A 12,661-nucleotide genomic window follows, 5' to 3' on the forward strand; every position below is an offset into this window, starting at 1 on the left:
TGATCTAAGGTTTCACATTGTACTTGGGTGATGAATGACATCAATTCAGATACTGTCAAGGTAAAAAAAAAGATAAATGACAATATGTTACCTGGTAAAAGAGAGATGGCCATAGATATGAATATCAAAGTACATAGTCAATTCCATCAAGTTCAACACGAGCCATTCCATATCAATGCAAAATAAAGTGTTTACCTCACCATTTTAGATTTTGTGGAAATTTGTTACGATGATTGCAAGTGCTGGAGCAATAATTACCAAATTTTCAATTTTTTATCTGAAGCAGTTACAGAAATATGGCTAAGTAATATTTTCATAAACTGACAAAAAAGGGAGAACAAATATTTTTCATCACTCTTTGTGCTGTCTTAATTGAGCTGCAGAGATGGGAAAGGTGTCATATACCAACATTTTGTACACTATTTCCAGTGAGATACAAGTATTAGATAGAAAGTTTTGCAGAAGGGTTATGCAACATTCTTTCAAGTTCTCTGCTGTATTTATCCATCTGAAGATGGCATGTATAGCAGGCATTCCAGTCTGCTTCTTCAGGCTGGAAGTCAAGGTTCAAATGAAAAAAAATGTCAACTGAATTAAAAAATCAGCTTGAGTTGACATAAATAAAATGTACAAGTGCCTATTCAGAAACACCTAAAGTGGGGGAAGTTGAAAATTTGGAGAGTGAAATGTTTCAAATTTGATGACTCTTGACATTTAAAGAATATTCTTTTGACAGGTGGAACATCTAAATTAAGTCATAACTTAGGAGTTTGAGACATAATGCAAAAGAACCTCTGATGATAAAATAGATGCACATGACTAAGGGCCTATCTGAGGCTTTCTGAGTCCGTACTTCACAAGACTTAATCTACAACCAGATAATGAACGACTATCTTGTTTCTCTGTTGGTGAGACTTTTTCCTTACATTTTTATTGAAGATAAAATTAAGTACCACATGGCTAAGCTATTACATTATGTCATGATGATGATCAAATCTGTTGAGTGATTCATTTATTAGCTTAATTATTAGCTGGACTGAGTGGCCACACCCCACTTGTGAATATTCAACTCAACAAATCATAAAATGAATGAGTGACAATGCCAAGCAAAATGTGGCATAGAAAATAACTTAAGTAATAACAAGCAATGCAGTGTAAAATAGCATTTCAACTGATCACCAATTGATTGAAACATACGTACATAATTCTGAATATTGCCCTTGAGAAACTGTTACACCTAAAACTTTGCAAGACTCCCTTGAAGTAAATTTAAATTTAACATGTTCCACTCTGACTGTAAAATTCAGTTCATTACTGTAACCTTACTCAGAGTAGATCATTTAATGTGATCTGTAAAACTGGAATTAGCATAAAATAACCTGCAACATGGCCTCCGTTAGGCAACCAGCTCTCTAGCTCCATTAGGACTGCCACAAGTATAGCTGAAACAACACCATTAATGTATGAGCCAGTTTTTCCAAACATAAGAATTCTTATTCCATAAAGAAACTTATATCAATTTTAAAATTTGGTAGATATTTAGTATCAGAACCAGCTATGGGTGTACCACTTTTGAACAATATTAAAATTACGATATTTCAACAGTAAAGGGCACCCAACAGTTCAGAACCTCAATCATACAAATCCAATGTCTCACGATAGAAGAGGATAATGAATGAAACCATTGACTACACAGCGAAGAAAAAAAGTTCTACCAGAGAAAGACTCCAGTTCAGATCAAAGGGGATGTAATCGTAAAATTAAATTTCAAAGATCATTACCTATTCCATTGCGTTGAAATTTATCCAAAAATCACACCCCAACATGATAGAAATCCAAGAGCATTTTACAACAGATCTTGCCAATATTCACTTAACCATGTCCAGCATACAAAGCCAATGTCCCATGCTATACGCGACTGATGAATTATAGCATAAATTTCACTGTGAAGAAAAAAAATAAGATAGGTTCCCATTCGAAGAGGTCATATTCATAGAATGTAATTAGAGTTCTTACCTATTTCATTGAGTTGATCTTTATCCAACATTCACACCTCAACGTGATAGAAATTGAAGAGCTTTTTTCAATAGAATACGCCAATTTTCACTTGACAAAATACACCATACACGTCCAATGTCTCATGCTATATGTGATTGATGAATAATAGCATATATTACACTATGAAGAAAAAAAGCAAATGGGATAAGGTGCACAATCAAAGAGGTTCTAGTCATAGAATTTAATTAAAATAATTACCTATTCCATAGAGTTGACCACGTCCAACATTCACACCTCAACATGATAGAAATTCAATTCAAGGGCACATCCTTCCTTACTCAAATATCGAACATCCATAATTATTTCCACTTATTTTCATGTTTTAATTGTCCAGATAACGAGATAACTGAGTAATACTGGTAATACCTCGAGCAAAACGAATGTTTCTGTCAACAAAAACGTAGGCAGGTAAAGCAACTGCACAATGTTCGCATAGTACAGTGGCGTAGGTTACTTCTGCACTATATGCATTAATCCGTATAAAATATCGTTCATATGTATCCGCAGATAACATTACACAATATTAAAATATGTTTCTTCCGCTGCACTGCTCTTTATTTTGCCAATGAAAAGTAATTCACACTAAAAGGATTATGTTGGTAATAGCATGAAGGATATCGAATAGGATGCTGTACTTGATGAATTTTCACTAGCGCCCCAGGTCTTCACGCGGTGTCTTATCCACAACATTAGGTAAGCCGGCGGCCTATACTTCTTTCACGGCCTTGATATAACATCATCACGATTCCAAACTGCCGCATCATATCGAAGTCATTTGTTTATCATCCGCGACTTTCACCATTTTGATGTCATCGAATGAGAAGTGTATGATTGTTGAATTTTGTGAGATTGGAGCTTTTGAAGTACTCAGAAGGTTGTTCCTAAGGAGATATTCGGAACGATGACAATGGGAGATGACACACCAGTAACATCACTAGTTCTTCCTGTATTAATTCGACCCATTTTAACGCAAGTAAGATAAAGAGAATTGCTTTATGTTTGATTTAAGGAGTAACTCCATTTGTGTTTGGGTACCACGTATGAAAGCAGTAGTATTTTACCTCGTAATTTTTTGACTAATTCGTGGTATTTATGCATTGATGTTGACATGTTTGGCGAGACAAGCTGTTAAGTATATTGATGACAATTATGGGTGATTTTGAGACAATTTATCTGTCTGTATTTTTCTTATTATTACAGCATCTTCGTTAATCTTACATATATGCAGTTGAATCATACCATTAATTTAATTGAGAGCTATAGTTCAGTATTAGAATGGCAATAGATCTGGATGTCCTACATGTACAGGCACCTTATCACTCTTATTTCTCGTACCACAAGGCTCCAGTTCTAATCTGTACAATTTATCTGTTGTGTTGTGTGTGTATACTTTGTTCTGAATTTCAAGGGTTTTAATGTAGCAATCCTTTTGCTTACTTTCGTTCTGATATACACACTACATTGTTTTAGCCTCACGAAATTGGCGAAAATGCTTGTGAAAATAGTTTTTGTGGTTTAAGGTTTAATTGTGTTCATTCTAACTTACGTGACAGCTTGAGAGAAGAGATGTTACTGCTGCCCAAACTCTTCGTGCTGCCATTTGCAAGGTGGAGGCATCAAATCCAGGGTTTGCGTATGATTTTGTTGTGGGAATATTGCGGAGAGGAGACCTTGGTATCAATATGAACGAGAGTATTCTTCGGCTGCAAGGAACGGTGTCATCAAATGGAGATGCTGAGGGTATATCAGTTGTGTATGATCAAATAAATTCTATTATTATTAAGACAATTTTTGTATTGATTCTTCTTATTTCAATTTCAGTGGAACGGCATCTTACCAGAACCGAAGATGCGTTTCAGGAGCTCAACAGGAAATCAACTGCTCTTAAAAGGATATTGAGTCGGATACCAGATGAAATATCTGATCGAAAAACGTTTCTCGAAACAATTAAGTAAGTAACATTCAATATTAGTGAAAAATTATCTTAACTGTGTTTTCATATATGACCCTCAAGAGCGAAGCCTTAGAGGTGATAACTAACAATATCTGTAGAATGTAATGGATATGTTTTGTGATTTTGAGTTTTTTTCTCTTTTGCTGTGGTTTAAATCTTGGGGAAGATAGACATTTTTCCCAAATCTGACATGTCCTTGTTTCAACACAGTGAAAATTGTAAGTGGAGCAATAAATAAGGTGTTAAGGTGCCTGTGTCATCCTTCTTTTAGGATTGGTGTAAACTGGTTTAGGGTTGCACTTCCTTCCACCATTACTGTAATGGTTCTTCTCTCCCTAATCATTCATTCGTTAGAGTGAATGAGGCTTCACTTTTCCTCCATGTGTAACAAAGCAAGTAGGGGTTCATGCGAATTTGCGATAAGTCATGCTATTATTATGAATAGGATACTAATGCGAGTATGTTGCCTCATACTTTCTCAGAAATGGCCATGAGTCTAATTTGGATCTATGTGCTTACACTGGCTGTAATTTCAGTATTTTTCCATTTCAAAATGCGGTGCCAAATATAGATAAATATAATTTCAATTAATCGTTCATCCAATCACTCAATGCCATAGCCACATACAAAAATATGCATAAATTGACAGTAGGGAAAAGTAAGGGATAGGAACACGTAATCCAAAATGGACAAGGACTCTGCACAAGTTCACACGGTGCTATACCGAAACCTCCACTGCAAAAACGCTCAGCAATCGCCCACTGAATCAAATTCGCTCATCTAGTAGCCCAACAATACGAATCCGCTCAGGTGGCAGTGTCCAGAGCATAACCACTCATCTCCTATTCTCCAAGCTTGGAGGTGAGCATATATGTTCCGGACACTTCCAACTGAGCGGATTTGTATTGTTGGGCTACTAAATGAACTACGGGACTGCCATGTGGGAGAGTTTTATTCTCTTCTAGCCTCTCTCATTTTCTCTGTACAGGCTGATATTGTTTCTAAGGTAAACTTGCTTCATAATTCCAGTTCTTTTAGCTGTCTGTCTAATTATTTTGGATTGTCTTGCATAAGAATGTGAATACATATAGAACAGCATATTCTGCTAACATGAGGTACCGAGGAATGGGGGTGTAGGTGGAGGGTTTCCAGGTTTAATAACACTTTTCCTATTAGATCAATTTTAAACGATGTGTACACAAATTTAAAAATTGCTTTTCGTTTTGGCTTACACCTTTCGTGTTTAAAATGTGGTTTTCAATTTTTTTTTCAAAATATAAATGGAAACTTAATCTTTTGATTAAATTTAGTAAGATTTTTATCAAATTTCAAGCCTCAGAATCACTTCAAAGAATAACAATTACTATGGATCACAGAATTGGTCAAGCATCAGATTGTATACATGTCAGTTCCCTTAGATATTGTATATAATGTATTTTTGTGGAAAATATTTTTTGTATTTATTTTCAGTTTCTTTATCTTAAAACCTTCATTTAGGTCATATCTTGTTTTGTACTGTAGTTTCAAAAATCTGAACTTAGTTAATGTCTTTTCAAACATAGTTAACCTTCTTAAAAATATTGCATTTTTTTATGAATAACTTAGGATCATATACTTCTTTAAATTTGTACTGCATTTTATATATTGTATCTATATTAGAACATGCATGTGTGTGTATTACGTCCATAGTAAAAAAATTACTTTGTAAATAAATAATTAACATTTATGCTATTTTGTAGGTATTATACCTTCTTCTTAAATGCCAGTTTACCAAAAACTAGCATCACACAATCACTTGCAGTCATTGTATAATGTTTGTTTAGCTGGTGAATAGTATTCTCATTGAAAAATAACATTTAAGTATTAATTTTTCCTCTTGATAGGGAGATAGCAAGTGCGATTAAGAAGCTCTTGGATGCTGTAAATGAAGTTGCTGGCTTCATTCCTGGATCTTCAGGCAAGCAGTCACTTGAGCAAAGGAAGCGTGAATTTGTCAAGTATTCTAAGAGATTCAGCAATACCCTCAAGGAATATTTTAAAGAAGGCCAGTAAGTACTTTTTATAACCATGTAGGTGCATACATTAGATATGATTACTTGCTGATAGTTTTTATGCTAATCCTTTATTGAGGATTATTAGCCCTTTTCAGCATTGGATTAATAGATTTTTGTGATAGTCCTTTTTTCCTTATGTTAGTTGTATCTGGCCTCATGCTTTCCCTGCGCAATTTGTTCTTTTTTGTAGCCTTTCAGATCTACATAAATGTTTTTCTGAAATCCTTATTTTGTTTTCAACCCATTTACCTGTGTCTGGGTACCTACATGGAGAACAAAGCAAAAATTTTAATGTTATGAAAGGTACATTATTTGTGCCTTGTGCCTCCAGATCCAATCATCATTTCACATCAGATCAACATTTTATAAAACCCTTCTTCTATTTTGTGTAAAATAGGATAAAAAGTAATAATTAGACCCTTTTTATAAATGACCTTCCCGTTTGCACCATGTGGTGCGTGTGTATTCTTTTCACTTTGGTCTGTTATGCTGCCATTATGTTTCGGTTGTTTCAGTGTTATCATTTGAATTATATTAATACCTGAATGAATAAAACATACATTAACTTCCATCAATGTTTAGCTAAATGTGTAGTTAAAGTAATGGATTTCTTTCGTTTGATTTTTTTATGGTGTTTTCTCACTTAAATACAGAAGCCCTTGTTATTACTAAGTTCTGTGGACTTAAAATTCAGAAGTTTTGTATTAACAAATTTTCTTAGAACTTTTCTTTTCAGAAACATTGCATTTAGTGTATAGTCTTCAAATACTTTGTAGTTTTTCAAGATTTCAATGTAATAATGCTATTATTTTGATTAAATATATATTAAGAATAATTTAAGACTCTAACCAAGTAGGTACTTGCATTTTTTTTCAATAAATTAGAAAACTTTTCTTATAGCTGGCATCATAATAATCACTATATTTGGAAATTGAAAGTCAGGTCTCTACAGTAAGTCAAACTAGATACGTTCTGAGTCCTTGTTCGTTTGTTGAAAAACCTAAGCAAGTCATGGAAGTTTATGTATCCTGCAGAATGCAACACTGCATTACACTTCACGTTAACTCACTGTGGTGACGAACTGATCTTGCTGCATGTTGTAAGTGGCTGTAGCTAAAACAATTTAACTGCCCACAGGAAGGAAGAATGGGTGAAACACTGAAAAGTTCCTGAGTTCACAACAGTTAAATTGACATGTACTTGGTTTAGACTGCCAAAAGGTTGAGTTCCTCTATTCTGCACTGTATTTTATCAGCCAACCACAAAGACGCCAAATTTGAAATTTCATGCATGCATGAATTTTTTGAATGATCATATCTCTGAAAAGTTTTTAAGTGGAGGACTTAGTGTAATTGAGACTACCATGTGATGGTTTTATTTAAAAATTGAATAGATTGCAAAGTTCCAATCAAACAACACTAAAAAGTCAAAAATAATATTACAGTATAAAAAATGACATTTTTTATAAAAAAAAACATGTTTTATTAAATAGAAGAAATTAAATCCTATGGCCCCGTGACACATTCAGCGTAGAGCATGTCAAATGATGTGCTCTGCCGGTCGGGCTGGTCGAGCCCTTTCTCAACCTTCATACGTGACTAATATCCACTTCTGATTGTGTGCATGGCCTTCAGCAAGCTTCCCTCTTTCGACCCTTGTGCGCCATTTGTAAATAGCAGTATTTGAACGGAAGTTATGGTGCGAAAAACACACTATTATTCTTTCTTAATTTAAAATAGGGGCTCATCTGAACTGGTGGGATTCCCCTCCCTATGCAGTGTTTCCTCTGTAGTCATTGTCATACTTATGCTACTCAGGATTTCCCTTCTCAGACTGGGCTTCAAAACTTTGTGTGTGTGGCCTTCTCTAAAAACTCTTCAATTCTCTTGAAACTACCATTGTATATGAGGAAAGTCAATATTTATGAGAATTAGGGCAGTGGGAGATTTGATTATGCAGGACATGACGATTTGTAACATACCAAGCCAGGGATATGTGCCTGTTGCCATTTAGTCATTGATCAAATAAAAATCCATTGGTCCTTGGATAGATACTGGGTGTGTATTCTAGGGATGGTCGGATCGGATACCTCAGATCCAAACATCAGCGGATATTGCCCTTCATCGGATACATCGGATCCAAAGTCAGGGAAGACATCGGATCTGGATCCGAAATTTTAAATAATAGCTTCAGTGAATGCAATGCCCCATAAGGGTGGAAAGAGTTCCGATTCTCTCTTCGAATGTGCCGTCGCATGCGATTCTTGTCCTACTCATGAACCGTTCTGTTTGAAAGCTCTTGCAGAGGTTATGTAGCAGAGTTTCAGCCGTGGAAAATAAAAATGGCAAAATACGACTGGCACATAGTGTGACTCTTCCCTAGAGATTGAACAATCATCGGGAGAATCTCAGCATTGTAGGATAATAATCACGTCAAAAGTAACTACGTTGCAGATTTCAGAAAACCACCCGTACCTCTGTTGTTTTTTTTTTTCTGAAATCACACGCACCATAAATCATTGTCTTTCAAGGAAAATATCAAATTACACGAGAACAATTGAAGCGTGTTTCATCCCTACCCCGTGTCACCAACTGACCTATTTTGGCCTACCGGCTTCAATTTTCCATTTCTAGACGACAAATACTAGGTGAGTTACTTTCTGGGCATGAAGATGTCTCGACAGCTTCGACAATTAGATGACATGCACAAGATTTAAAAAAGAATTAGACCAAACGTGACGTATTCACGATGATATTTCTGTTTAGTTTTCAGCTCTAATTGATTGCCCCTAAGTTTTCTATTAACAATTAGACTATACTAATATGCAACATTGTCCTAAGAGCATAGTTTTCAAAGAAACAAGCGCAGCATTAACCCCTCAAACAAGTAGAGACAGATAGGAAGCACCAACTGCATGTATCACGTAGGGTGCCCGCCTTCGCTTTGTAGGCAACAGCGTTACTGTAGCAAGATCTGACATGTTCGTCCTTGACTCCCTCGTTTGTAACCTCGTTGCTTGAAATACTGAGGGAGCACACTCCTTCCCCTCCACCTCTCCTTTTCGTGCTTCAGCGACCCACCCCGTCCTCATGCTGAGCGGTTGAGCACCTCGTCGCACGTAACGTTAATGCTGTTTTAAATTTGTACTTATATATATGCAATTAATCTGATAATTCATCAATAGAATCACAATGATTTTATTTAGTTTATTTATTCTCCATTTGGGTCTGATGACATATGTTACCATGTGTGAGCATTAGAAAATCTTGGTGTACACCGTCAAATTAATGTGTTGCATTAAAAGTTTTATAATCTTCATGGTTGAGGGAACAAATATAGTAAATAAATATAAGTCTTTCTTCCATCACTTAGTATTTTCTTTTAATGTTTTTCGAATTGATTGGAAGACTTTGTGTGAAATAGTTGTTCTCTTCCCATTATTATATTTTTTGAATAATAAGTTTTAAAAATGAATTTTTTGACAAGAACATTCGCTTATGCAGCTGACTGGTGAATTAACGATGTTTTATATATTTTTTCTTGTTTTCAAGGGCAAATGCTGTTTTTGTGAGTGCCTTGTACCTCATCCACCAGACGAATATGATAATGGCTACTGTGAGGGACAAATGTGAATAGTGACCTTGGTTCTGTGTGTAGCATTTTTTCTTGAAATCTATCTGATATTTTTATGTGCAATCATATGAAAATTATTTTAGTTTTTACAATGTGATCAACCAGGGATATATGTACATATTTTATTAAACTTCACTGAGTAATAACATTCCAGATCCAAGGATAACAGTTCTTGGGCAATTTACTTCCATTGGTTTCAACATTTAAAAATGAATATTTTACTATAATGGCTTGGTCATGAAGTGAAAATTGCAACTGTAAATAAGCACAACAGGTGTGGATACCTGAAGATTGAAAGAAACGACCGGAGGTAGATCTTACATTATGAAATGAAATGATGAAGGAGAACTGGTAACTTTTTGAAGGCCGATAAAACCTTCAGGTGCCTTATAATATTACTTGCTTAAGTATTGTAAATATATGACTGCATGTAAGTTTACATGTAGTTTATTTAGGTTGAGGAAGGATAATGTGTAATGGTATGGAGTTCTTAACTTGGGATATTTGTGTGGTATATCAGGTTATATGTGATAAATCCTATGTACATCATTGCAGATTAAGACGATTGAATTTAAATTAGATATCCGATATCTTTTTGAAATACCAGTTAATTCCTGTCATTACTATTCGTTCTTTTAACCTTCCTCTTATTTATGAGCAGTAAAATCATTTCCTAAAGTTACCAAAGTTCATGATGTGTTCAAGTCAGAAATGCTTCGAAATTTAGTCCAGCTTGGCCATTAATATTATTTCTGGTAAAATTTCGAGTAAGAGATTGTATGAACATTTCAACTGTGGGCTGCTGTTGTATTGCGTAACTCGTAGTGAGGATTAATTATTGGAACTGATTTTGAAGTTGGTGTACATGTTTCTAAGTTTTGAAGGTACCATTTGTGTCCATCATTTAGGTCCATATTTTGTGTATACATGTGTCTTACTTAAAAAAATCAATATTTAAGATATGCTGTACTTGGTGAAGGCTGCAGTGTAATGAATGCTTGGTTATGTTGTCTAAATATTTTGAATGTGGAAATCAAATCATATTTAATTTTCAGCATAATTGTATTAGGTTGAATATAGTATTACGTTCCCTGAGGTGGTCTTATTAGATTTGTAGATTTGGAAACTTCTTGTTAATCAAGAAAATGTGTTAAGATTCCAACACATTTTATTTGTGTTAGGTTACATAACAGAAGATGGTTTACATAAAATAATGTGTATATTTGGACTATATTTAAAAGATATATGACTATTAGAGATGTTGAATTTATTTACAGAATTTTTAAGGATGTGTATATGTAAATAGTTGTTGATATGCACAAATAAAATGAATAAATTGGCCAAATATTTTTATTTCTTATGCTGAAGTTCCATGAGTTACTGTGGAGTCTAAACCTTTAAGTACAATCTATTAATTCTGCCTTTCCAAAATTCCATTAATATGTAAGCATTATGTATTGTTTTATGAAGAGAGTCCTGGTGGTATCATCTCTGGTGGTGTCTCTGAAATACTACTGAGGTAAGATATTGAGAGAGGAAAAAAGTTATGGAGATCTGTTATCACCACAATGTATGTGAATGGTAGTTGAAAGGAAGGAAATAAAATATTTATGAGCTTTTAAATTCAAAAAGCTCTGTATATTGGCCTGCACAGACCTTAAGAGATGCCTAGAATTGCCGGAAGTATAGCCAACAATTGTTGCAATCGTGATACAAATTGCTTAAGACTGTACACTTGATAGAAAGATAGAGAACAGATAACTTTATTAGCCCTTCCTGTCAGCCAGCAGAGGTTAATTTTTGGCTATGGTCGCCTACAATAGGTATTATTCATAACAACAATATTATTGTTAAATTTCCAATTTTTACTTAATAAACGTTTATTAATTGTGCTAAATTAAAAATATGTGTAAGATAATTTTCTTGAATTACTAGGTACAATTATTTCTATCCACTAAGTAGTGCAGTTATGCAGAAGGAAAGAAAATAAATCACTGCATGATTGTAGGCACGTAAATAGTCCTATCAAGGCCTTTTTCCTCCTTATCCATCAATAACCCAGAAAAGCAATCGTCTGAGAAGTGGCTGAGGCAATACAACATTATGCCTTCTGCATCTGATTTCTGTTGGACTTTAGAATTTTGGACAGGAAGTTAATCATTCACAGTTACTGGACTTACCCTAGTAGAAAAAAGTGTGTTCATTCAGTGTTCTTTTTATGTTCATTTAATGTTCAAATTGTGTTCCTTCTATGTTCACCGAATGTTCACTTTATGTTCTTTTTATGTGTTTTGTGACAGAAAGAACATAAAAAGAACACAAAATGAACACTCGTCTGTGAACATAAAAAGAACATAATTTGAACACAAAATGAACACTTTTTTGAACATCAAAAGAACACAAAATGAACATAAAAAGAACATTTTGTTGAACAACAAAGAAAAAGCTTTCACGGAAGTCCCATCATTACCATGAACACTTTCACATCTTTGCGAATCAGATGTCAGGATTTGGATAAGCTTCAAATCATTTTATTTCCAGCTTTTTTTATTAGAAACGAACTTAATTGTAGAAGCCAAATGCTCAGGCCTTATCCCTGCTTAGTATGCAGTAAAGTACATATTGAGAGTGTTTTCAGGTGTTCCTTGATTGCATTCTCGGATCGTTCAATGTCCATTTTTTGATGATATGCCTTCATTTTGGGATAATTTTCCCGGAAATTCATTATTTTAAATTTCTAGAAATATTATGGAAAACTGCTAAAAAATACAGTTTTGTGGATTTCAAGATGGCGAAATTCAAACTCATTTTTGGTAGACAAAGTCTCCAAAATCATCTGTATTACTTGTTTTATGTAAAGCTACTTGTCATGACACATGAACTGCAGTTATCCACAATCACCTCCAAGGAATGAGAATTTTTATACTGGTTTATTTTAAAGAACAGCAAAGAAAAATGTTCA

At 34.4% G+C, this 12,661-nt stretch overlaps 1 protein-coding gene across 1 annotated transcript; it reads left to right on the top strand.

Moving 5' to 3' along the window:
- Positions 1-2,826: 2,826 nt before the first annotated feature.
- LOC124167902 (programmed cell death protein 10) lies at positions 2,827-11,044 on the top strand. The gene is made up of 5 exons (XM_046545968.1): positions 2,827-3,031; positions 3,612-3,798; positions 3,880-4,009; positions 5,896-6,060; positions 9,618-11,044. The coding sequence occupies exons 1-5, from the start codon at positions 2,960-2,962 to the stop codon at positions 9,700-9,702; spliced, it is 639 nt and encodes a 212-aa protein (XP_046401924.1). The 5' UTR covers positions 2,827-2,959; the 3' UTR covers positions 9,703-11,044.
- The last annotated feature ends 1,617 nt before the right edge of the window (positions 11,045-12,661 follow it).

Source organism: Ischnura elegans, chromosome 11 (genome assembly GCF_921293095.1).
Source record: "Ischnura elegans chromosome 11, ioIscEleg1.1, whole genome shotgun sequence".
NCBI classification, from domain to species: domain Eukaryota; kingdom Metazoa; phylum Arthropoda; class Insecta; order Odonata; family Coenagrionidae; genus Ischnura; species Ischnura elegans.